Source organism: Chenopodium quinoa, unplaced genomic scaffold, assembly GCF_001683475.1.
Source record: "Chenopodium quinoa cultivar QQ74 unplaced genomic scaffold, ASM168347v1, whole genome shotgun sequence".
Taxonomy (NCBI): Eukaryota; Viridiplantae; Streptophyta; class Magnoliopsida; order Caryophyllales; family Amaranthaceae; genus Chenopodium; species Chenopodium quinoa.
The window spans coordinates 1,055,746-1,083,419 of record NW_018742733.1 but is presented as its reverse complement, the minus strand read 5'-3'; the positions used below and the strand labels follow the sequence as shown (position 1 = coordinate 1,083,419).

The 27,674-nt window shown below is 37.4% G+C and overlaps 3 protein-coding genes and 1 pseudogene across 3 annotated transcripts; 1 reads left to right on the top strand and 3 right to left on the bottom strand.

Annotated features, from left to right (window-relative positions):
• Positions 1 to 3,135: 3,135 nt before the first annotated feature.
• LOC110723491 (protein MAINTENANCE OF MERISTEMS-like) lies at positions 3,136 to 6,579 on the bottom strand. The gene is made up of 3 exons (XM_021902846.1): positions 5,398 to 6,579; positions 5,183 to 5,318; positions 3,136 to 3,155 (listed from the first exon to the last, which is right to left on the bottom strand). The coding sequence occupies exons 1-3, from the start codon at positions 6,577 to 6,579 to the stop codon at positions 3,136 to 3,138; spliced, it is 1,338 nt and encodes a 445-aa protein (XP_021758538.1).
• Positions 6,580 to 8,404: 1,825 nt separating this feature from the next.
• Positions 8,405 to 9,194, bottom strand: LOC110723737 (protein NDR1-like). Its single transcript, XM_021903107.1, has one exon. It carries the CDS (start codon positions 9,099 to 9,101, stop codon positions 8,478 to 8,480), a length of 624 nt encoding a protein of 207 aa, XP_021758799.1. The 5' UTR covers positions 9,102 to 9,194; the 3' UTR covers positions 8,405 to 8,477.
• An 8,386-nt stretch (positions 9,195 to 17,580) lies between these two features.
• Positions 17,581 to 18,420, bottom strand: LOC110723490 (annotated as a pseudogene).
• A 7,846-nt stretch (positions 18,421 to 26,266) lies between these two features.
• On the top strand, positions 26,267 to 27,321 carry LOC110723489 (protein NDR1-like). Its single transcript, XM_021902845.1, has one exon. The coding sequence runs from the start codon at positions 26,267 to 26,269 to the stop codon at positions 26,900 to 26,902; it is 636 nt and encodes a 211-aa protein (XP_021758537.1). The 3' UTR covers positions 26,903 to 27,321.
• Positions 27,322 to 27,674: the final 353 nt, after the last annotated feature.

Sequence of the window (27,674 nt, the reverse complement as noted above, 5' to 3'; positions counted from 1 at the left end):
TCTTAAGTAGTTTGTTTTGTGGTTATAGGATTTAGAATTAGAAAATGGCGGTGATGGTGTGAATTACAGTGGCCATTTTCAAACCGACACTGTGTTTCCTACTTTTGATGCTGCTGTTAAATGGGCGAAAGATATTTCGCGAATAATCGGATTTTTATTCGTCTCATCGTCGTACAAAAAAACCACCGATGGTCGGCCGTATCGATATTTGGCTTGCGATAGCAGTCGAAAGAAAAGGCCAAGAGATTTGGAGAATGTGATTCGCAAGGAGACAAAAACTAAGTCCGTTGGGTGTCGTTTCTACATCAAGATTTATTATGAGAGAAGCACCGATGGTTGGAGGATCCGTGCTAAAAATAATGTAACCGACACCCATAATCATCCATTCATTGTGTATCCTGAAGGTCATCGACAAAACAGCGGTCTTAGTGCAGGTGCAAAACAGGTTGTGCGTAACTTAACGAGGTCAAAGGTTGCGCCTCGTAATATCATGGAAACCATTATTGAGCAATTTCCTGAAGATCATCCAAACATCAGGCATATCTACAATTGTAGAAGTGACATTAGAATAGAGGAGTCTGAAGGAAGAGGAGTGGTTCAACAATTTCTGCATTTGGCTAGAGAGAGTCGCTACATTTACTGGGTTATGGTTGATGACATCGGCGTTTTACAGCATGCATTCATGGTGCATCCGATCACGTGCAACTTGTTACGCACATATTCGTACGTGATTGGTATGGACTCTACATACAAGACAAACAGATACGGCATGCCATTCTTTGAGATAGTTGGGGTTACACCGACGAATCAAAATTTTCTTATTGGATATGTCTTCATGAGAAACGAGACACAGGATAGTTATCGATGGGTGCTTCAGAGATTGAGGGATTTGATTGGATACCAACGGGAGCCATCAGTGTTCTTAACTGACCGTGAGCTTGGAATTTGTGCAGCATTGAAAGCTGAGATTCCCCACACTACGCATTTACTTTGTAGGTGGCACATTAATAAGGACGTTGAAGCTTATGTGACCGGATTGTTCAAGGACAAGACGGTGGGTGCAAAGTTCAAAAATGGTAGATGGAATCGAGTCATGAATGCTACATCTGATGCGGAATATGAGTTAGCCTTGCAGAGATTGAAAACAAGTTGGGCTCGATATCTGAAAGTTGTGGAATACGTTGAGACTACCTGGCTCCTTCATAAAGAGAAATTTGTGACGTGTTGGTTGAACAGAGTTCTGTACTTTGGTAATGTTTGTACATGTAGGGTTGAGAGTCAGCACTCGGCAGTCAAGAGTTGGATGGAATCATCAACTGGTTCTTTGGATACGGAATGGGCTCGAGTACATTGCCAGATTGGAAATCAGATTGTTGGAATACGTAACGCTTTAGAGGCTAGTAGATCTAAAGTAGGTGAGAAGTACAGGCACATGCCGTTGCAGCGGCTGAATCAAAAGGTTTCTCATCATTGTTTGTCTGTGCTTTACGATGAGATAGAAAGAATGAGAGGGTTAAGTTATGAGGTGCATGAGCGTTGCGGTTGTGCTCTACGGATCACCCATGGGATACCATGTGCTTGCCAGATTCATGATTCAACGTGTGATAAGAAGGGGTTGTATTGAAGCCAAATTCATCCATTTTGGTAGAGCCTTGTCATTGGTGATGGTGTTGATATTCCGAAATTCGTCGACAAGTCGGCAGAAGAAGCAGCACATTTTCGTTCACTTGTCGACGATGTTTTGGCTAGTGACCCTGTTACAGTTCGAAATGTTTCTTGCATCATTGAAGATGAAATGCATCCGAATCATTCATATCTTGAAGAGCCAGAAGTGAATCACTCAACACGGGGTCGTCCACGGGATCATTCAACCAGGCGTAACCGTAGCCATTTTGAGAATGTTGAGCGTAACAGTAGCGGTCGTAGAGGGAGAAGGCCGGGCCAACATAATTCAAGGAAAAACCGTCAAACTGAATCCGGTATATATATATATATTTTTTTGATATATATTTTTCTACCAATTATGAATTTTATGTTAATTTATTTTCTACCCATAACGAATGTGTATTTTTTTCAGGAGGAAATGTATTCAACATCGAACAATGTAGGTACGCTCACTTGCTTCCCGGACCTATATTGCCTTACATAACCGGGTGGAATGATGTCATTGGTGATGGTAATTGCGGCTTTCGTTGTGTTGCCGCCTTCTTCATGGGTGATCAAGAGCAATGGAGGTTAGATCGACAATTCATGGCTAATGAGATTACTGGTTATCCGCACTTATACAGGAGGATTTATTACGAGGCAGGTGGTTTGGATTTTGAGATACAACGTATTCGTTGGAGCGGTGGCCCATGTGGGGAAAGACATTGGATGGTAGCCTTTCAGGATTTGTACGTAATTGCTACCTTATACAATGCAACCGTGATTTGTTATGGTATTGGACAGACACAAACGAGCTATTATCCGTGCATCACTGTGTTACCGTTGCGGGCCCTCGACAATGCTACTGCACCAACTCGAGAGTTTGTTATAGCAACTGTTGGTGGGTCTCATTTTATACTTTTGCAGCTTGACCAAAACCATCCGATTCCCCCGATTGCAAATGTTTGGTACCGGGTTCGTGAACCTAGAGTTATTGGATGGGAGCAACGATACCAACATAGAATTAGTTTGTGGGAAAGATTAGTCGCAACTTGATAGATGTAATGCGTTGATTTTTTTGTCTGCACTTTGATTTTTTTTTATTTTTTTTTTTTGCACTTTGATTTTTTTTTGTTTTAGTTATTTATTTATTATTATTATTATCATTTATTATTATTATTATTATTATTATTATTATTATTATTATTATTATTATAAGTTAGCATGCCAAAAATAATTATAAAAAAAACACTAACAAGTAAAGTGCTAATGTCCGTACAAATATTAAAAGTGTCCGATTACAATCATAAAAACAAAATAATAAAAGTGTCCAACTAACAATTAAACTGTTCAACTAAGAATAACATTGTCTAGCGTAACTCAAATCATAACCCACGCATAACATCCCAATCACGAAGGGTCTGTGTAGCCATGGCCTTAGTCTCACGGGACATGGGCCCATGCGACTAAGCTAGTGCACGTTGTGTGAAATCAACGAAGCGTCCAACCCACTGTAAACAATATAAAATGTTTAAAAAATCAATACAAATAATGAAATACTAGATAATAAATACAAGGCTAAAGGAAAATGTACTTACATAATCAGTATTGGTCCTCTCAGGAAGACCGCGACCCTGAGGTACGTCAAGGGGTGACACACGAGGGTGAGAGTATTGACAGGGTAAAGTCGTATCCCCTAATCAAAAGTAAATACCTAAGTCCTCTAACTAAAGTAGATAGAGAAGTAGGGTCGATCTCCACAGGGAAACAAGTCTTTTTACTCCTAATTAATTATTATAATCTAAATTATCTAAGTAACCAATATTTATATTTGAGTATGAAACTAAACTACAAAGAATAGGAGTAGGGAGAAAACAATATATAAAAGGATCTAGGGCATAGGTTCACCAATAAATAATACTCCAGGGTAAAACATAGTAATCAATCATTGACATTGCATAAATAACACGATTAACAGGCTCTCGCAATTTATTAATCAACATAGATCTAACAGGCTCTCGCAATTACTAGATCTAAGTTCTTATTGAAAATAGCCTTTAATATCAAATTAACATCTGCTCGATTCATCAATTTAATATTGCTATACTTTTACAAGCCGCAATTGTAAAACATTAAAACAATTCAATAAGAAATTATCATGCAATACCAATAATCAATAATAGTCAATCATCAATGCATCAATTAACCAGATTGTAAAGGGCTTTCGCTACGTATTACAATCACACAATTAATTTACCAATATTAAATCTCATCTCTCGAATCTCGACTTAACCATTTATAAATTAATCTGCCTAATGAAACTAGACCTAAACATTAATTCTCATCTCTCGAATCTTGAATCAATATTGTCAAACTCATGCATAAAAGATAGGCCTAATCTAGTCACATAACATTAAATCAATCAATAGGAAATTAATCTAGCATTGATAATTAACAACAACAATTTATCCCTTCATATTATTTATGGATCCCCACAAACCCTAGAAATTAAACTACTCACACATAATAGAAACTAAACTAATCAAGGTAATAAAATAAATCATGATGAAAGGAATAAAACAAACAACTAAGATTAAGGGAAGAGAAATCGTTACCAAAATAAATCTGGAATTAATGGAAGAATTAAGAACAAAAGTTGAGAGAAAGGATTCTAAGAGAAATTAAGAGAGTAAAGAAAGATTAAAGAGGGGAAGAAGATATCCTAAAATCGTATCACGGAGAAATATTTATACTCCGTACAAAATCCTAAACTAAAACAAATTAAAACGACATTAAACGTCCACTAATAAAAACATGCGCCCGATCGGGCGAGGCACCACCCGATCGGGCGCGCCTTTTTGCTCATAATACAAATCTCGCGCCCGGCCGGGCGCCAGCCAAAGCTTCTCCCACCCGGCCGGGCGCGCCTCCGGGCGCCAGCCTTTTTAGCCGGGCGGCTCATTTGGGCCAATATTTGGACTTCGATTGGGCTCCAATTCTTCGGGCCAACCTGGGTTTCCTCTTCTGGTCTTGAATACTCGGTCCAAATGCCCCGGTATCACCTATACCGAGCCCTTAATCACCGGTTCGATGGCTCTAACTGGCCCTGGGCTATAGAATCTGGTCGTGCTCCTCCAATGCTCATGATTGCTCCAAAATATCTCGGGAAAATACTCCAAAAGCATAAATCCCTGCGAAAGTCAACCAAATCTACGAAAACACTAGAAAACACCAATTAGTAATAAAAATGGCTCTAAAGAGCCAAAAACACTACTAATTATGACCAAGGGACGGGGGTAAAATACTATATAAAATAGACATATCAAGTATCTGACCAACCATGGAATGTAATCGTCCGTGCATGTAGGACTGCCGCGACTGAGTCTAGTGTAGCGAGCCACTGGTAGACAATACGCAGCAAATGGAATAAAGCTCTCCCACATGTGTATGGACGTCTCAGCCGGGAACTCAACACTATACATCTTAACCTTCTTCGGTCTCTTGGCCTTCTCGGGCCTAATGGGGTACCTAGGTATACCTTGTACTAACCCAAGCTGTTTGACAACTCGATCAGGCATATACGGCTCAATGATTTTGCGATACCGTAAAAATCCCGAGAACAACGTCGTTGGAACAACACTGGCAGGGTCAGGTCCGTAAGGCATCCAGTTTACCTGCATAATCAAACAATAAATTAGTCACATAAGAGTAATGCGATACAAATCACAACTAAATAATAAATTTCATATTTACCTCAATGTCAGTCAACACGTCAAGTCGAGCACGAAAAGCGTAAAGCCGATCTGGGCTCTTCGGTGGCGAACCAACATCCCATAACAATGCACGTGGACGTCCAGGCTCCCTAGTCAGAGTGCCCTGCTGAGGGAGAAAGCATGGAAAATACTCATAAATCCACGCTTGAAGAAGCGTGAGACAACCAGAGATGAAATCACAATCTCCCCGTGAGGACTGCCCCAACTGACGGTACAAATACGCTAAAGTAGCAGAGCCCCATGAGTAGGAACTAGTGATAAATGTACCCTCGACAGGCTGAAGCTCATGGATGATGGAGGGATGAAGTTTATTACCACTCTTGTCCACAAAGAGTGATGAACCTAGTAAAATCCACAAAAAGGACACCACGTAGATCTCAAGGGGCCTCTCAACATTGAAGCTCGTCTCGAGGACCTTCGAAGAAAGCGCGCCACTAGGCGCGTAAGTGGGTTTACGTAGCTCCTTGACAGGCAAATCCATCATGAACGAACAATACTGTCGTAACTGTAGGGGGTCCATAACAGTAGAAACCATAGTACCATCTACAGAGATCCCAAGGATATGATACACGTCATGTAACATGATAGTCATCTCACCGAACGGCAAATGAAAGTTGTTAGTGTCTGGCTGCCATCTCTCCACGAATGCTGAAATCAAGGGCCAGTCGAGGTGCTGATACATAATACCAGGAAGATGTGATAGCCCGCTCTGATCTATCGGGGCTAATGTCTCTGGTAATAACGACTGTCGCAGCTGATCTAGTGCAGTGCACATCTTTCTCCTACTCATACATCTCAAAACACCTCGCTCCACACCACCCCAAATTGAAGCTGCAACATGACCACCATAGCTAGGAATAACACTACCATCCTCTGGACCACCGGCCATCGGCGTACTCACTAACCAGCTGTCCTGTATCAGAGTCGGACTATGACTAGTCTCCTGAGTACTTACAAATCTTCCATCAGCACCCCTATTCGTATGAATAATGTCATCAGCCTCCTCCTCATCGTCATCGTCATCGCCCGATAAACCCTGTTCTCCTATGTAAGAGTACTTGGGACCCAGTGACTCACCCTCCTCCTGGTCAGACTCGAAACCCGACCCATCCCTCTGAGACCTTGAATGATGACTCTGTGTTGCGGAGGTCGAACTCGCCATATTAGCATTAGGGACTAGTCCCGTCTCGGTACGAGGCTGAAAACGATATCGGTCTCTCTCCCTCCTAATTGACGCGTTCAAGCGTTGTGATACAGCGTGTCGTGTTCCCGAACCCTCAGTCTTAATTTTTTGCAAAAGGAAATTAAAATAAGTCTAATTTTAGTTCATAATAATAATAATTATACTTATAATAATAATTAGAATAATAATAATAAAAATAATAATAATATATAACATCAAAACAATAATAATAATAACAACAATAACACTTGTGGCAACATTTTATTGCATCCATTCCAATTTTATTGCATCCATTCCTCCCTCTTTCAAAATTGAATCAACTGCCTGTTTTAATTTTACAATGCCATATCATGAACCATCACACTAATACATTCACAAACCCCTCCGCCCTATCTGAAATTCCATCTATTCTATTTCTACTCGACATTTTTACAGTGCTGTTGACTAAAATAATTACTTCCTGCATCCCACATTATTTTGCACCTTTGTCTTTGGCATAAGATGATGAATTGGGGTTGGAATATTAGTAGAGAAGCAAGAGACTATTACTTGAAAAGTCGAGTGTGCAATTATTTTGGGACTCCAAAAAAATGCAAGTTTACAAAACAATATGGGACTAAGGCAAAAGTATCATGAATCAGGTAATTTGCCTCTAAAAACAGAGCTTTGCTATATTGGTATCAACTACTTTCAGTAAAGAATCAGGACTATAACTTGACCCTCAGCTATTGAGGCATGTCACATTTAACAATGCATATTTCTAATTATACATTTTTTTGTATAAACTGAAGTTGTTCTAAATTCTAATAGCTCATTTTGACCATCAGTAAAACTATAATTGCTCTTTTTTTTTTACAGCAACAGCAATATAATAACAATAACAGCAACATCAATATATCGAGTGATACAGCAACAACATATATCGAGTGATACAGCAACAACAACAACAAAAACAACCACATATGAAAAATAGTTTTAAAAAATAAATAAATAAAACGCCCAGAGATTTAGAATCTCTAGGCTACGAACGCCTGGAATTTTAGGATCTCCAGCCGTATGTTCGAAAATTCCAGGCGTTCGTGTTTCGTCTGGGATTTTCGAACTTACGGCCGGAGTTCCAGAATTTCCGGGCGTTTCTAGCCTAGAGAATCTAGATCTCCAGGCGTTCCTTGGAGTCGACAGAAAATAAAAAAAATAAAAAAAAAAAAACGAAACCACTAACCTGTTCGCCGGAGACGATCCCTTTTCCTTTCTGATTTCCGGCCATCTGCGTACCCTTGAACCGTCAACGCTGAAGTTTCTTACAAAAAAAAAAAAAAACTTGGTGGCTGATTATGGTGGTAACCAGTGGTGGTGGTTGATATGGGGTTGAATTTTGGGTGAAAGAAAAAGGGTAGGTGAAAAGGGTGAAGAGAGAGAAAGGTAAAAGTTAAAACAAAAGGTTTTGATGGGTTATTTAAGGGAGGGTATATTAGTATGTATTTTTAAAAATACGGGCGTTACCCGGTAAATACCGGACGTGATTTAGTACCCCCCAATTAATTATCCCCCTTTCTCTCTCTTATCCTTAATTACACACCCTTCACATTGTTAATCATCATTATCAAATTTTTTCTTGGGAAACGTGCAACAAGATTTGTTGCATATAATACATAACGGAGGAAGTACAATGAAAAATGTAAATTTCAACAACTATTCAAGTGAATATGTGCTTTTGCTATACTATAACAAGTTTTTTTTTTTTTTTTTTTTTTTTTTTGGTTGTTGTTGTTGTCGTTGTTGTTTCAATAAACAAACAATAACTTCTTTTGTTTATAACAAACAAAAAAATTGAATAAGGGGAGAAAATGCCAATAAAAAAAAACAACGGAGTATTATTACAAAGAAAGAATGAATACCAAAATCCCCAAAATACCCATCAACTCTAAACGAACTTTACCGTTCCTTTTAGCATTTGACTTGAGTTTAACTTCCTTATTGATCAAACTACCTTGATCGTTGACTTTAAAGTCAGCCCCTACCACCATACGGTGTCGTTTCCCCTTCCACAACGGTTTCCTATACCTCACGGCCGTTGACAACTCCACCCGAAAAATCACCGGAGACGCGGTACCATTTTCCAATTTTACCCCTCTAGCATCGAAACTCCCGGCACGGTGTGTGCTTCTATACCGACGTATGTAGAATGGGCTAAAAGTAGCATCACCAATTTTAATAGGGAAGCTATTAACGTCTTGTTTGTAATAAAACGTTACATTGAGGGCATCGTAGTAAATTCCCAAATTGTCGTTAGGATGACGATTATTTTTTATCCTTAGATCATAATGAACTGTGTAATTCTTGAGGGAGTTTGTAGTTTCTTGGCGGGAAAAAACGGAAAATTGATCAACGTAGAAACTCGGGTAACGATGCTTAACAAGAAGCCAGATTAACACACCGGCTATGGCTAGTACGATTATACAGCCGATGCCGCCACAAATCCGTGATCCAGCCTTACCCATGGCCGTTACTTGTCTTGCTAGATAATAGTTGCCAAGATTAATTAATAAATCTTGTTTAGAAGAAATATAATGCAATGTTTATTTGCAAGGAAATTTATGTGGAAATGAATGTATTTAGTCAAGGTGCTTTGTTATCCAAGATTTATACTAGATTGTAGGTGATGTCATCCTCTTAACAACTTATCAAGGACAAATTAAAACAAATTATAATAGAAAACAAAATAATTAGTAGGTGTTACCAACTGTCTTATACATTGATTAGGATATAAAAAAGACTTTTTAAGACCAAACTAAAAAAATACTATGTTTGAAAATGGAGATTGTTAAATACCGCCCTCAAATATTTAGGTAATGCCCACAAAATAAAATGTATTTTACAAATTTACCCTCATATGTAACAAAAAAATTACCCACTAAAAACCTTCATCCTTGTTCCCTATTCTTTGTTAAAAACTTTATCTCTCGAAACCACCACCACCACCTCTTCCTCCTCCTCTTACCACCCACCACTACCTCCTTTCACCACCAAACTACTCTTTATTACCAATTTCCGCGGAAACAACGAGGAAGGACAAGGGGAAGGTGGTCGCCAGAGAAGAAGGTTTTTTGTTTTTAATTTTTTTTTATTTTCTGAAAACGGGCTAAAACGCCCAACTTTTTCGAGGAACTTAGGTTGTAACGCCTACATCTTTCAAATAACCGCCTGGTTGTTCGAAATTTCTGGGCGTTTCATCTCAACTGCCCAGAAATTTCGAACAACCAAGTGGTTATTCAAAAGATTTAAGTGTTTCCGCTTAGGTTACTCAAAAAATTTGGGCGTTTTTTCTTCTTTTTTTCAAATTTGTTTTTATATTGTTGTTGTTGTTTAATGTTATTGTTATTATTCTACTTTCACTTTCAAAGGTGAGCAAGATTAGAAAAGAAGAATTATGCATTTTGATGGCTGTGGCTTGGTCAATTTGGTTTTGCAGGCACAAGAGTATTTTTGAAGGAAGAGCTTAGGTGTGCGTGGTCTGCCCCCTAATATTACCATAAAAATTAATTATGATGCTCATGTATGCTCTGATTCTGCTGGAGGTATTAGTGCAGTAGTAGGGGATAGCAATGGGCAATTAGAGTTTCTTAAAAATAAAATCAGTAAATAAGAAGAAACTAAAAGATTAGGGTCAAGTGGTCAAAAGAAGTTTCCACTTGCAGTTTTGAGATTAATTATGGCTAAATTTAATTCCATTTGAGGATCATGAAGATGGAGGAATGGTTAGTCCCTCCACATCCTCCCCAAGAGTGGGTGGGTTTGATATGATTCCTCATCTCACCTCTTGTGATAGGAGGTGTCCTCCCCCCCCCCCCCCCTATCTTACAATTCTTACTTGGTACAAAAAATATAAATAATATTCCCCCGGAAAAAAATATAAATAATAATTCCATTATTATAGATTGTGCAATCAAGAGCTCATATTACTATTTAAGATTGTAACACACAGTTACACATGTGAGTCAGGATTAATTATTTGATTTCACATTACCAGAAAAAATTAGAAAAAATAATCCCAACTTTCATCAATTTTCGTAGAATAATCCCAACTTTGAATTATACTGGAATAATCCGAATTTTGGGGGTACTTCTTTTTCTTCAATCCCAAATACTGGTTACCGGTTTAATGGTTTTTTTTTTTAATAAAAATGACACGTGTCGTACAGCAATTGGATAAAAAAAATTAAAAAAAAACAAAAAAAAAATACCCAGCCTGCGAAAACCCCAACAACCCTGAGAACAACTCTGGCAACCCGCCACCACCATAGCCCAGCCACCCAGTTGCCGAACCTTCGTCCTTCCCCCACCACTAGACTCGCCGCTCCGGCGTTCCCCTTAGCCACAGTCCCCTCCCCGAATCCCCACGCAACCACCTATAAAAACCCTTGAAAACTTCCATCCAATTCGCTTTAAGGGTGTTTCGACGGTGTTTCGAATGGTTGGAGAGGGTTTTCGACGGTGAGGAGGTGGTTGTTGGGGGTTTTCGGGAGTGGGGGAGGGGTTTTGAGGGTGTTTCGAATGGATGGAGGGGGTTTAAAGAGATTTCCGGTTATGGAGGGCCGAAAACCAAATCGGGAAAGGAGGGGATTGGGGGTGGAGGTGGGTCACGACACCGGCACCTGGGGTTTGGGGTGAAAGAGGCGCACGGTTGGGGCTGGGGAAGGGAGAGGTTGATGCGGTCGACGGTGGCAGGTGGTGGTGGTGATGGTGGGGGGGGTTACGGGGGTCAGGAAGGGGGGATAAGGGTTTGCTGGTTTTTTTTTTATTTTTCTTTTTTTGGACCAATTGCATTTTGACACGTGGCATATAACCTGTAATATCAGGTCATTGACTTTTGTTGACCGGTTTAGGATTGAAGAAAAAGAACTACCCCCAAAGTTCGGATTTTCGGATTATTCCACTATAATTCAAAGTTGGGATTATTCTATGAAAATTGATGAAAGTTGGGATTATTTTTTCTAATTTTTCCAAAAAAAAATGTTTATTACTACGATATCTATTTTAAAAAATATCCCAAATGTGAACTGAGATTAATCATTCTCATCGGCATTGAAATTAAAAAAAAAAAAAAAAAAAGAAAGAAAGAATTTGACTAAATTAACTCTAATGGGATACAATCATACAGGTCATACGTACAACTGTACTATACAAGTATACAGCATTCAATAATCGTTTATGGGCTTATGGCTTCACATGTTATAAAGTGTTTATAAGATGGGTTATCTTGCAAGAGGATCAAGTCCAATAAGGACATACATACGTAGCATTGTGTTAATGAATTTTATTGACAGAAGTTCCTACTTTAAATTTTTTTTTGTGCAACTATTTAGTTCAAAATGGTCATGTCAAATAATGGGCGTACACGGTACATCATGGAATTATATTAAATCAATAATTGCTATGAGTATTATCTTATGCCAAATCTTACCAGCTTGATAAAAGGAGTTTTTTTCTAAGTTAATATTGGCTAATTCATCTCAATTTTATTCACTAGTAGAAAAAAATGCTATTTGTAACGCCCTATTGTAACCAACAATTTTTTATTAGTTACAAGTACTATATTTGTAACCAACATTAGCTAATGTTGGTTACAAATACATCCTATTTGTAACGGACAACATAGTGTTGGTTACAAATACATATTATTTGTAACGGACAACATAATGTTGGTTACAAATACATATTATTTGTAACGGACAACATAATGTTGGTTACAAATATATTCAATTTGTAACGGACAATATATAGTCGGTTACAATTAGGGATGTCAGTGGGGCGGGTCAAGTAGGAGACCCGCCCCATCCCCGCCCCAATGGGGCGGGGATGGGTCTCGGTTTGGCGGGGATGGGGATAAAAACCATACCCGCCATGGGTGATGGGGGCGGGGGTGGATTTTAAGTTGTACCCGCCCCATCCCCACCTCATACCCACATCTATATATTTTTTTTAAAGCAAAATTACATACTTTTATTCTATTTATAAAATAATTACATGAAATACAATATTAATTATAATACTTTGTACGACACTTATATTATAATACAAAAATGTGTATAGAATGTTTATTTTATAATTCGTATTAATTATGTAAGATTGTGTATTTGAGATACGGATATTAGGTGGATCTTGGGTGGGGATTAGGCGGGTCTTTGGTGGGGATGGATATCCAAGTGGGGGTGGGGCGGGGATGGTTTTGGAGTTGTACCCGGTGGGGCGGGGATGGGGATGAAAATTGGACCCGCCGTTGGAGATGGGGATGTGAATGAAAATATTAGGTGGGGATGGGGATGGGAAGGCCAACATCCGCCCCGCCCCACCCCATTAACATCCTTAGTTACAATTAGCTAGGATATTTTTCTATAACCGTCCAAAGCCCATTATTTTTTCCCTAACCCTAAACACGACTATTCTCTCTCCTCCTCCCTTCTATAGCCGCCACCCCCTCTTCTTTGTGATCTCTATTCTCTCTCTTCCTCCCTTCTCATCTTTCTCTTTCCTCTCGATTCTCTCTATCCTCTTCCCCTATTTCACTCTTCCTTCATTCCTTTTTCCTCTTGAATTTCTCTATCCTCCTTACTCTTTCCTCTTTCTCTAAACGAACCGATCTCTTAGCAATTATTCTTCCACGAGAATCTATCCACAAGAATCATCAAGCACAAACCGCGCACCGCCCATGTATTGTTTCATCAACAACGTAACCAAGCTTCACATACTGTCAACCCACGAATATATATCCACCGTCAACGAACAACCGTGCTCACGGCGCTTAACAACCAAGCATCAACCTACAACGCAAGCCTCTATTGTCAACCCAAGGTTTTTTGTTTTTAGATCTATCTTATTTTCATTTAGATTAGACATTAGATCTAGGTTGTTTAGTTTAAATTTCTAATTGTAATTATTACTTTTGTATGAAATTGCAATTTTAATATATAATTTATAGATAATTGTATAATTTTTATTCCTTTCGAATTTTTGGATTTTTATGTATAATTTTGATTAATTATTGAATTTTTTGTTCAATTTTTTAGATAATTGTGTATTAATTACTTAATATTTGTGTATAATTTTAATGTTTTGTTATTGTATGATAGTTTGTTGTTTATGTGTGTTTGATGGTGGCGTTTGGTGTTTATTGGTGGTTTTTGTGGCGGTCATGGGAGGGGATCGGAGAAGGGGTACGATTTGTAGTGGGTGGCTGGTGGTGTGGGTCACGACCTCTCGAGGTTGGGGCCTGGTGATGTGGGATAGTGTCGTGGTTGGGGTAGTGTTGGTGGGTTTGGGTCATGGGCAGGGTATTTTCGGATTTGGGTTCAAGTTCAACTAGGACGTCTTAACCTAGCATTTTTGCTAGGTATTTTTTTTAATTTTCGAAAACAAGCATTTGTAACTAACAATTGATATGTCCGTTACAAATAGGTACATATTTGTAACCAACAATATCCGTTACAAATGATTGGACTATTTGTAACCCCAGTAGTTGTAACCCCCAATGTTGGTTACAAAAAGCCTGTTTTTGTTAGTTACAAATAGCATTTTTTCTACTGGTGATTTTAAACTTTTTCATTATTAAAGTAGTAGGAGTAGTAATATTTATCAAAAGGTGATAAGCTATTAGCCATTTAGGCCAGCTTCCAAAATATGGATATGATAAGGAGAATTTGGGTTAGCAACCCGTCACTAGCTAGTGATATGAATGCGATCCTCAGAGCTGAGTATACTACGGAGGAGGTGAAAACTGCTCTTAGTCAAATGCATCCTATTAAAGCCCCGGGCCCTGATGGTATGTGTCCTTTGTTTTTTCAACCTTCGGTCTCAAATTCTGTGTTGGCTATTCTGCGTGGTGATCATATTCCTGCTTTCTTAAATAATAAGACGTTTATTGCACTCATCCCGAAAAAAATGATGCTGATTGTATGTCGGATTTTAGGCCTATCTCTCTCTGTGTAATGTGATCTATAAATTGGTTTCAAAGGTCTTGGCGAATAGATTGAAATTATTTTTAGACAAAATTATTGCAGTTAATCAGAGTGCTTTTACTCCGGGTAGACTGATTACTGATAATATTTTGGTGGCCTTTGAAATTTTTCACCACATGAAGAATTTGAATATTAAGGAGGGTTGTATGGCTTTGAAGCTCGATATGTCAAAAGCTTATTATAGGATTGAGTGAGATTTTTTGGAAGCAGTTCTTGAAAAATTTGGTTTCGATGTGGCTTTCTTTCTCGGTGCTTGTCAATGGTAGGCCGACGGAGGAATTTATTCCTCATAGGGGTATTCGCCAGGGTGATCTGATCTGTTTATTCTGTGTGCTGAAGTTTTCTCTCATCTCCTTCGGAGTGCGGAGGAAAATGGTAGTCTCCATGGTATTTGCATTGCCCCTACGGCTCCTTCTGTTAATCACTTACTGTTTGCATATGATTGTATTAGTTTTTCGAAGGCGTCTTTACAAGATGTGAAGGTGATTAAAGGGGTTTTGGAAACATGAGCTTGCATCGGGGCAAAAAATTAACTTCGATAAGACTACTGTTTCTTTTAGCAAAGGGGTTCGTGAGGATAGGAGAATTGAGATTGCAGATGGCTTTGGTGTTCGTTTGGTGGATATCCATGATAAGTATCTAGGACTTTCGACGGTTGTGGGGAGATCAAAGAAGGTTATTACGAAGGGGGTGAAGGAGAAGTTGTGGAAGAAATTGCAAGGTTGGAAGGGGATGGTTCTTTCAAAGGCGGGTAAGGAGGTTATGATTAAGGCAGTGGCCCAATCTCTCCCTACCTACGCGATGAGTGTTTTTAAGTTTCCATCCTCTTTTTTTGAAGAGTTAAGATCGTTGGTAGCTCAATTTTGGTGGGGTAAAAAGCAAGGAGAAAGGAAAATTCATTGGCTTGCTTGGATGAAGTTGTGCCGGACTAAAAATGAAGGGGGGTTTGGGTTTCGAGATTTTAAGCTTTTTAATTGGGCTCTTTTAGGGAAGCAAGCTTGGAGATTACTTATGTCCCCGGGCAGCCTTTTGGAGCAATTGTATAAGGCTCGATACTACCCAAACTCAAGCTTTGTGGAAGCAAATTTGGGCTCTCTTCCGAGTTACACTTGGCGGGGTATTTGCGAGGCTAGATGGGTGGTAATGAGGGGTATGCAATGGCGTGTGGATAATGGGGAAAGTATCCGGGTGTGGTCCGATCCTTGGGTTCCGGGTACTCAATCGCATCGTATTATTTCTCATAGAGGCAATGCCGAGGTGGATATGAAGGTAAGTGAGCTTATTGATATCTATTCTCATTCTTGGAAGTCGGATGTGATTTCACATACCTTTCTCCCTTTCGAAAGGGATAGAATTTTGAGCATTCCATTGAGTCATAGAATGCCAGTTGATTGTGTTTGTTGGGACTTGGAGAAGGATGGTGTTTATTCGGTGAGATCGGCTTATAGGGCAATCTTTGATGATAATTGGAAGGATGAAGAGGAGGAGTCTTTGAATGAACGTCACTTTTGGAATAGAATTTGGAGCTTGAATGTTTTGCCTCGGGTTAAGGTGTTCGGTTGGAGGGCCTGTCAAAAGGCTCTTCCTACTAGGGAGGGCATTCATCGACGTGTTCATGATTATGATCCCACTTGTGGGGTCTGCAGCAGGGAGCCGGAGTCTGTTGTTCATGCTTTGAAGGATTGCAATTTAGCTCGAGCTATATGGAGCAAAAGTAAGTTCTCTTCGCTTATTTCTCATACTTATTGTAATGTGGTTGATTGGTGGAATTTTTGCATTGAGAAATTGGAAGGGGATGAGTTTGAAGAGCTCATTACCTTGTGTTGGGTGCGAGAAATAAGTGGGTTATGGGAGGGGATGATTTTGATCCTGTGAGTGTTATTGCTTATGCTGAGAAAATTGCAAAGGAGGCTCGTGAAGGGGGGCAGTTAAAAGCAGTGCTGGGGCTGGCAGCAGCCACGCTGTGCAGTGGAGTCCTCCCCCTTTTGCTTATTGCAAAGTTAATGTGGAAGCTGGGGTGTTGGGGTCTGTTGGCTCGGGTTTGGGGGCTGTAATCAGGGACAGTGGTGGGTCGATTCGGTGTTGTGGGGTGCTGTAGGGAGCGGAGAAATGGGACACTAAACTGCTGAGGCAAAAGCTATTTGTATGGGGTTAAAGATGGCAAGGGAGGAAGGCTTAACCCGTGTCATGGTGGAGAGTGACTGCTTGGGTGTGATCGAAGCTCTGCGTGGGAGGTCAACTGGTTCGAGTTCGTTTCATCTCATTGTTGAAGACATCCTTGATTTATGTTCTAATTTTATTGATGTTATTTGGTCTTTTGTTAAAAGAACCGGGAATAGGGTAGCGCACAATTTGGCTCATTTCCAACCTTGGGAATTTGGTCGAAGAGTGTGGAATAATAATTTCCCGACTCAGATCTTAGATGTTGCAAACAATGATTTATCAATTTAAGTCCCCTTGGAGGGTTGTTTCAAAAAAAAATTATTTATTTATAGAAAAATAATCATTAATCATATCATTTCAAATACAACTAATTTCATAAAACAATTTAACTCTAATCAATGATTTTGCTCAACCAAACAAATAATGCAAAAAATTGACTAATACAACTACGAATAATTTGAATAAGTAAAAATTTAAATTACCCAAAATACGGTACTACTCTAGAGCTAAAATAAAAAATGTAAATCATCCAAGTATTACAAAGAATGAATGAAAATCAAAATACTCAAAAAGCCCACCACTTCTAAACAGCCCTTGTTATTCTTTTCACCTTTAGAGCTAACTAGGTTAGTTCCCGTGCCATGCACGGTAATTTCAATATTTTCATTAATTTAATACAATTATTTTACTGTAGAAAAATAATATCAAATTGCAAAATAGGATGAAAGTTCTGTAATTACGATTTTTTAAATCATTAAAGAAAACGGAAGAAGAAATGCATGAACGACTAATGAAAATAACTATGGATTACATTACAAAGTTATAGATAAGATTACATTGTTGTATTATATGCCTTTGTTCCCGTCATAAAATAAATAAATAAATAAATAAATCTTTGTTGAATGTGTAAAAATGAATATACTTGCCAAATAGAAAAGAAATATTATTGTAAAGTATTAAATTAAATACTTCTCTAAGAAGCTTTGGGATAAAAAATAAAATAAAATAAAAAAAAAACATCTTTTGGAGGGAAAATTTTTAACCAGGTTATGACAAGTGTCATTTCTGATTTCGCCTTTAGTATAGGTATATTGATAAGTTTTATTCCTTTATTGTCCTTTCCCTTAACTAGATTGCCTTGCTCATTGACTTTCAAGTCAACTCCCATTACCAAATGGTGTCTTTTGGTCTTCCAAAACATGCTCTTGTACCTCACCGCGGTCGCTAGCTCCACTCTAAACACCGCGGGCATGGTATCATTTTCCCATCGTACCCCTTTAGGCACAATATCCCCAACACGGTGGGTAGCCTTTCGACGGCCTTGGTAGAAAGGGGCAAAAGTGGCATTTCCAATCAAAACGCCGTTAAAATTGGGTTTGTAATAAAAGGTAAGATCGAGGACATCGTAATAAATTCCCTTATTGACATTTGAACCCTTGTTTTTGAGTTTCAAGTCGTAGTGAATAGTGTTGTTGTTACGAGTGGTATTATTGGTAAATACCTCGAGGGCAAAGACGTCAAATCGCTCAGTGGATAAAGTGGGGCTTGAGGTTTTAAATTGGATAAGCCAGATTCATACAGCGGTTATGGCTAATGTTGTGCAGTTGTATATGCATTTCCAACAGCAATCACTTAAAGACATTGGTTTTTAGGCTAGTTTTAGGAGAGAGAACGAAGAAAGGAAAATGGTTCGATTTTGTTTGGGTGGTAGTCTGGTAGATTAACAATAATAATTGTACAGTATAAATTGTCAACGTGACTTCCTTTTTAAATTGATTTATTGGTAGATGATGGGGTAGTTATTAAGGGTCTGTTCTCATTGACTGAACTCAGCTGAACTGAACTAAACTGGACTGAATTGAGCTGAACTGAACTGAAATGAATATTTTATAAGAGAAAGAAATTAGGAGCTGAATTGAACTGAACTGAAATGAATATTTTATAAGAGAAAGAAATTAGGAGCTGAATTGAACTGAACTGAATTGAATTGAGCTGAGTTGAACTGAACTGAACTGAACTGAATTTCAACGTAAGAGAACAGGCCCTAAGGGGTTGATACTTGATACTCTCGGACTCTCCGTACCAATCAACGCTTCTAGTTCATATGGCCATATAAAAAGGAAGGGTGTTAAATATCGTCATAAAAATGATCAAAATGTGCAGCAAAAAAAAAATTGATCAAATCCTTCAATATTTTGGGCCTGTTCTTATACGATTATTTTCAGTTAAGTTCAGTTATGTTCATCTCTAATAAGTTTAGTTCAGTTCAGCTCATTTCAATCAATGAGAACAGATCACCATTAGTGTGATGGGCAATTATGTCGTTGGTACTTCACCATTATCTTCCCTCTTGCCTCCAATTACTAACACTTTGATACCACTACCCTAATCCTCTGATCGGTAATAACCAATTAACAATAGTAGAAAAATGGTAATTGGCACCGAGTTATGGGCACGGTTCTTAAGAACCGGTGGGAAAAAAGGGGGAAAATAGGCGGGGTTTTAAGAGTAGAGTATTGCCACTGGTTCAAACCGAACCGGTGGGGAAAATGTTAATCCCACCGGTTTTGAACCGGTGGAAAAAGGTTTAAAAAAAATCGGTTCATCTTTATAAACATCAAACCCTAACTTCTCTCTCCGCCTCCTTCATTTCATTTCCCCTGATCTCCCTCTCTCTCCTCTCTCCCTTCTCTCTCCTCTCCTCTCATCTCCTCTCGTGCTCCCTTCTTCGATCTCTTCTCGTGCTCCCTTCTTCGATCTCCTCTCTCTCTCTTCGACCACCACCGCAAAAGCCCACCACAAATTCGACCACCGCCACAAATTCGACCACCGCCGCAAAGCCCACCACCACCACATCATCACTGCCGCAAAACCGCCACCACCACCACAAGTTCGACCATTTCATTTCTGGGTATAATTTATTCGAGGTTAGGATTTAATTTATAGGTTTAATTCGCTTTTAATCGATTTTGTTGGATTTAATTTTGGGTTTGATTTTGGATTTAAATCGATTTTTCTGGGTTTATTTAATCGATTATTGGATTTTAATTCGAGTTTTCTCGATTTTTCTGGGTATAATTATCCTAATTTAATCGGTTTTGTATTTTATTTCAATTTTCTCATTTTTTCTGGGATTAATTTTGGGTTTAATTAATCGATTTATCTGGGTACATGCATGTGATTTTTGGTTTTTTATTTTGAGTTTTTTGGGTTGTTTTTTTTATTTTTTCCGGGGATTTTGTGTTTTTATCAATTTTTTTTTATAATTTTGTGTTTCTGGCTTTTTTCAGTTTGTGAGTATTTTATTAAATTAATTCCTATTTTCTGGTTTTTTTTTTTTTGGGGGGGGGGTTTATGGGTTTATATTTTCCGCATCCAACCAATCTTTGAAACACACGCACATTTCTAGTGTTTCGGGTTTTAGACTTGTTCTTCTATCGTCTAAAACCCTTCCGGATGCGCTGAAAGCTCGTTCGGAGGCGACGGAGGAAACTTGGATAGCAAGAATGTCTCGTGCCATTGCCGCCAAAGTTGGATGCTTCGAGCTTTGTTGTTTCCACCATGCAAGGAGGTCGAGGCTGTTTATCTCATCGTCGTCCATGCCTTTGGTGAAGTCGTAACTCAGGTACATCTGCAACTCCGAGACGTCGCTTTGCGTTCTCCTGATTGATGAATCACCTGAAAACCTTGAAATCAAGTTAGTAGCTTGTGAAAATAAATGTTTGGCCTTCTTACTTACGTTTTTGGATGGTTGGGAAGGCCCTGAGCGAGGAACGGTGCCATATTTGGCTTCATAGACTCTATATAAAGCAAAAAACTGATCCTTCACATTAGTCTTATAGTTTTCTACATCATCGTCAAGAAACATGCATTGAAAGTAAATGGCAACTAACATAAATGTGTTTTCATACTTTTGCCTAGGATCTAATATGGAAGCAAAAATATAAATCAAAGGAATCTCACTATAATATTTACGCCACTTTTTTTCCATTGCTGGAAGATACTGATCATAATCACTTTGATCGCGATGATCAGCGAAAAGTTGGGCGAGTAAGCATGCATTAGAAAGAAAGTTTTGAGCACAAGGATTGTAAATAGTAGAAAAACAATACGTCATGTTATATAATAACTGTAAAAATTGCATATATCTTTCACAGTTTTTCCAATCATCATCATACAAAGCATTTTGTGGAAATTTTTGGTTGTAAAATAATGTTAACGGGCCCTTGTACTCAATTGCCTTTGTTAACATGTCATAGGTGGAATTCCACCTAGTTGGGCAATCGGTTCTAATTTTTATTACCCTTATCTTTTGTTGTTTTAGAAAACTCTTCCATTCTTGGTATCTCATGTTAGAGCTATTAATAGACATAATAGCATCTCTGATTTTGCTGTAGTATGGGCCAATTGCCCGAACTCCATCCTGTACACATAAGTTAAGTACATGGCAAACACATCTAGTATGAAGAGCTTCACCGTCTAATAGTACATCGGTTAAGTTTTGTTTGATAAGATTAGCTGTGTATGTCATAGAGGTTGCATTATCAAAAGTCATAGACATCATTTTATCTCGAAGGTTGTATTCGTCTATTGCTTGCATTAAATGGTGAGCAATGTTAATGCCGGTGTGTGGGTATTCCAGCATTTTGAAATGTATTATTCTTTTTTGTAACATCCATTGATCATCTACCCAATGGCAAGTCACACATAAATAGTGATATTTATAACCACTATCCCAAGAATCGGCTGTTAAAGATACTCTACAGTTAAGGTTACTCAATTCGGCTTGTAACCGGACTTTGTACTCTAGGAAATTTTTCATTGCGGCGGAACGAACGGTTTTCCTAGAGATTCTTTTATGTTGGGGTTGTAGTGCTTTGTTAATGTAGGTGTTGAATGCGTCACTTTCCGAGAAAAGAAAAGGTTGTTCGGCGTGTACTATCATTTTTCCTAGTTCATCCCTATCCCTCTCATAGTTGTATGTAAAGCCGTATGGATGGAATTGGGAAATTTTGGGCTGGGTTGGATCACTAGCTGGTTTTGCACAAGCTTTCATGTGTCTAGATAAGTGTCCCGTCCCGTTTTTGGTAACTGCCGTGAATACACTATTACATGTTTTACATTTTGCCCATTGTTCACCATCTTTACTTAGGACAAAATAACGTCATACCTCACTCCTTCGGTTTTTCAAAAGTAGCATCTCAGTTTCGGTTAACCATTCATGATGTGTGTGATGGTTAGTAGTGGGACTAGTGGGAGTGGCAGTAGAAGGGGTAGAACCGGAGGGAATTCGGGTACTTTCTTGGCTACCTTGGCTAGAACAATAGTTTTGTTGATTACCGATATAATTAGGTGGAAATTGGTATGGTGGTAGTGGAAATTGGTTTAGTGGTGGTGCTGGAAATCCCGACATATTATATGGCTCATAGCCCGGGGGGAAGTAAATGGGGTCATTGGTTTGACTCGTAATTTGGGGGCTCGTTGTATTTGGTGGTTCCCTAGAACTACTACTACGGATAAGTCGGCCTTTCCCCCTAGACCTAGATGATGGGTTGTTCGATGCCATAATTAACAATTAATTTTTTAATAAAAAGTGGTTTACTATAATAATAATAATTAATAACAACAATTTTAACAATAAAAATATCAATAATATTAATTAATAACAACAACTATAACAATAACAATAACAACAAAAATAAATAATAACAACAATTGTAACAATAATAATAATTAATAACAACAATTATAACAACAACAATAACAATTAACAACAATAATAATTAAACAAGATTATTCTAATAATAACAATAAAACAATAATAAATTTAAGATTAGTTTAAATCTTACAACCGTGCTTCAACGCTCCACTAATTACGATTACGAACTTTTTAATTTTTTCCGATATTAGGAAAATAATTAGAGAATTTAAGAGAATAATTAGAGAATTTAAGAAAATAAGGATTATTAGAGATTTAGAGAATATAAGAGATAAGAAGAAGAGATTGTGATTTTGTGATTTGGGAATGAAATGGAGGTGAGTATTTATAGAATTTTTGGCAAAAAACTAGCCGTTTTATAGCCGTTGGCTCGCGGGCCGTGCCTGCGGGCCAGCACGGCGGGCCATGCCCGTGCTCGTGCCGGGCCGTGCCTGGGAATTCTCAACCGTGTCCGTGGCACGGAAGTTGAACATCGTGCCGTGCCGTGCTTGACTTCGGGCCGTGCCGGGCTGCGCACGGCACGCGGGCCAACCCGGCCCGTGCCCAGGTTTAGTTTCTACTGCTCCTCTTTAGAATCTTCTAATCCAATTTTTAATTACTCGTGATTTTAATTGATTGTTGACAGTAAAATGATTATTTGACAGTAAAGTGATTTTAACATACAGTAACTTTTGTTGTTGCAGGGCATCAGTGTGCTACTTCGTATATTGTTCAACAACAAATATGGCGTCGTGTTCTAGTAATATTCCTTCATCTAAGGAGGTATTTTTACGTTTTTATAATCCCGTTAAGGAGAATTTCATTTGGTATCGCACTTTGTTAAATTCCACTGGTGATGATAACTATAAGAAACAAAAGATGTCGATTGAGCTCTGTAGGTTTATTGAGGGTGAACCAGGCGATCCTATAATGCTATTTAATCAATGTTTGACATGTGCTGCGGTTTCACCCTATATTTACTTGTGTGGTTCCCCTGCCCGTGGGAGTAAACTTGTGTGGCGGATCAATACTCGAATAAGAGGTAGTAATTGGGAACGTTGTCCCGACTTGACTATAGAAAGATGCAACCCATTTCCCTTTGTTGTTGGCAATCGTTTAATTTTCATTGGTTCTGTCTCGCCTTTGTATATGACATCTCCCTACTCTTCCTTGCCATTAGGCGACGTTGTTGAGGATGCATCGGTGGAGAATTGGCAAGAATGGGAGTCTATGCCTTGTCCACCGGGTGTGAACTTGAAAGAGTTTAGTTTATGTGCAGCACACATAGAAAAAAATAAGCTTATTTATGTGCCTTATAAGACTTCAACTTTTATGTTTTCAATAGAGGTGGAAAAACTAATTTGCTCGAAACCAAAGGCGTTTGTAGTTGATGAGAGTTTTGTATGGTGGGATAAAGGTTGTATATACATTTCTGACTTGACTCTTAAGAAAATTTCGAGAAAATCTTGTGCTAGTGTGGGTTTGATTGGTGCAGAGTATGCTCCTCTGATTGAGCCCAATAATGTACACTTTCTTCATATACAAGGTCATCTATTCCTTCTTATTTGGAAGAAAGATTCAACATTTCATTTTCTTCAACTTGAACTTCATCCTTTCATTTATCATGGTCAAATCAAACTCCACGTTTCTATCTGCTCCAAATATGATGTAGAAGATTCATTCTGAATCACAGTGTTTTGGTGAATTTCGTCTCATTGATGCAATTGTTATGTGACTTCATCAGTGGGCTAGCTTGCGCATCCGTTTGTTGTTTTGCAAGCAGGATGCCTAAAGCTCACCTTTTATCTACGAGTAGTACTTGGTGATATGTTTATTTTGTGTTTCTACGGACAAAAACACGAGTAGATCAATGTAATTCGTATAATTTTGTAATGATTTTCTAATTTTATACGTTTAATTTTACATATGAGTACAATTTTCTAGATTGTTTTTAATGTTTTACACCCTTTTTTCTAATTTATTTTTTGCCAAATTTATTAATTAATTATTTTTTGTTTACACTTGTGATTGTTTGTTCTTTACTTCCTTTCTGTTCCTTTTTTTTTTATGGCGAATAAAATTGTCAACAAATCTGTTAAAAAGTATCTTACATACTTCAAATTTTATAAAAAAACTACCTTATAAAGATGCTGAGAGCTTTAAGATAAAATATTACTAAGAAGCAATACTAATTTTATAGCACACACTTTTTAAAACATTCGTGTACTACAATAATTAATATTCATTGTAAAATTATCCTAAAATGATCAAAAGTTATTCCAAATTTAATAAAAGTTACCTGATAAATCATGATGTAGATAATAGTTTGTTATGCTTTATTGACAAAATTCTTCTGTCTTTTTGAAATGAAGTCTACTAAATATATTTTTGTAAACTTCTCCCTCGTGGGGTTGGAGGGTCACGTTCCTTCTTATTGTAGCTAATGTGGTTAATGTTGCTATCCGCTCTTACCATTTCTGGTAGGAAATGGGATGAGGGCGTTCCTTTCCTGCCTCCTTCGATAAGGAAGGTTTCTTTAAATTCAAGGTTTTGTTAAAAGTTTCTTTTTTACCTCTTTAAATTAATAATTATCAAGAAGTCTTGTATAAAGAGGACTTATGTTAATTTATTATTGTACGTAAGACAATCAATCTTAGGGTAATTTTAACAATTTTTGTGGAAACTTTAATTCCTTATAGTGTAATTTTTAATTTGTAATGAGTTTGAGTATATTTTAACAAGTAATTTCTAATGGATACATGCTATGGAGGCTAATACAATAAGTGTATTTAAGGGTAACATTTATGTTAGAAAATTTGTAATTTTTTGTAGTATATAATGGTAACTTTAAATACATTTACAAACTTTAACATGTTTTACAATAACTTTATGAAAGTCCGCCTTGATTAAGAATTTGTGTAAAACCTTATTGGGTTTAAAGATTTCAAATAACGTTGAACGTTATATTATTATTCCATCCCTAAAACTATGGGTCTGTTCTCTTTGACTTATTTTCACTTCAGTTCCTATTTTCCTTCTCTCATAAAATATTCAGTTCACTTCAGTAAATCAAAACATGCCCTATATCCAAGAGTTTTTTATTTTAAAAATAACACTGTTTTTAGACGGATTGGTAATCTCCATATATGCGACAGTGTGACCTTTAAGTCATTGACTACTCCATATTTACAAATTGCATTATTTAAAATTTTTAAGCACACAACTATCTATGTTCTATAAGCTATAACCATTATATTTATACACTTCTTACACAAAATATTGCACAGTTGACATTTTGACAAGACGAATAGAGTCAATGCAAAATTATTTGTCAGATTGTCACTATTAATCAATGAACCACTATTCAAAAAAAAATAAAAATCAATGAACCAAAGCTAGGTATTACACAAGAGTAATAAACTATGGTGCGTAATAAAATGAGTTATCAATTGATGTACATAGTTATAAATTAATTTCTTAAAAAAAATAATGATTAAATACACTCATATTTTATAATAAGTAAGAGTTAAGTTAGAGAAAGACTTTTTAATTCCTCTTTTCAAGATCCAAGTAAAAATGATACTCCTTACTTATATACTATTGTTTTATTTAACTTATTTTCTAATTACGAAAAGGGTGGTGTCATCAATTCATCAATCATCATACTATAAAGTCAGAAGAACAAAAGGCTAGAAATACATACATGCCATTACAATTTTCTATCTCTTTTTTCAAGTCAAAGTTATAAGCTTATAACGCTATTCGTCCTCTAAGCTTGACTTGAAAACCAATGGAAATAGGTAGAGGAAGTATTGGCAGCTTCATCTTCATTAGCATTATAGTTTTACTCTACTTTTATTTTAATCGACGTATAATACCTATCTGCTCCATAGAAGAATTTACGGTTTTCGCCCTCCAAGAAAAACCCACAAATTCCACCCTTCAAACCAACAACACTATCCATTTTGATCTTAAGGTCAAAAACAAAAAATCTATCCTCTTAGGAATTTACTACGACGCTCTTAAACTTACGTTCTTTTATAAACGTAACATCCATAGCTTCCCTATTGAAATCGGAGATGCTAATTTTCGCCCCTTCTTCTTACGTAATTCTAAGAGTCATTCTATGAGTACTAATCGTACGGGGAGTATTGATGTTAGAGGGGTAAAATGGGAAAATGATACCGTGGTGTCGTCTCAGGTGGTTTTTAGGGTGGAGTTGCTAACAAAGTATAGGTACAAGAGACTATTGTGGACGTCTGGTCGATACCATTTGTTGGTAGGAGCTGATTTGGAAGTTAATAATGAGGGTAGTTTGGTAAATAATAAGGGAGTTAAACTTAAGTCTAAAGCGGGAAGAAATAGTAATGTTCGTTTTGAGCTTATGGGTATTTTGGGTATTTTGATCTTCATTCTTTCTCGGTAGTTTTATATCTTATATTATATAGGGTAGGGATCAAATAAGAATTTTCTTAAAATGAGAAGGATGAAAGATACATAAGTTTTTTTTACTAATCATGCATATTATTTTCACTAAATGTGCATAATTGATTTTTATAATAATTGATTTTTTTTTTATTTGAGTATTCTTGGAAAAAACGAAATTGTGCGCATTACGTCTAAAAATATATGCATGTAAAATTTGAGTCAATTTTTTTTATATACACATTTAGTTCAAAAAAAGAAAATGTGTCATTTTTTAAGTCACATAGAGGTCAACGTCAGAGAAAAAAGTCAATTATCGTCAGATTATGATCTTAAGACAAATTTTCATACTCCATATTGCTTTTTATTGAATATACTTATGAATCAACAAAACTTGTAACGAAATACTTGAATATACTACCTCCGTTATATATTATGTGCAACGATTAAACATTTTTCCTCTCTACTTTATGTCAAATCGTTGCAAATAATATGTAACGGAGGTAGTATATATATTCGTTGTATTATAGTATTGTGTTGTAGGGTTGTTTGGTCACTAAAATCGAATGAAAAGTTTAGAAATACATACCATGAATATGCTGGGAGACATGGACTCAATTCAACTTCAACCCCATATTAATTTGGAATTTGTTTAGTTTAATCAAGGTAGATAGTGTTTGGTAACTTGAATTTGGTTTGAAATTATTTTTTGAATTCAAATGTGGAAATCGGAATGCGGCAAAACATTGAAACACAAAAAATAGTGGTCTTTG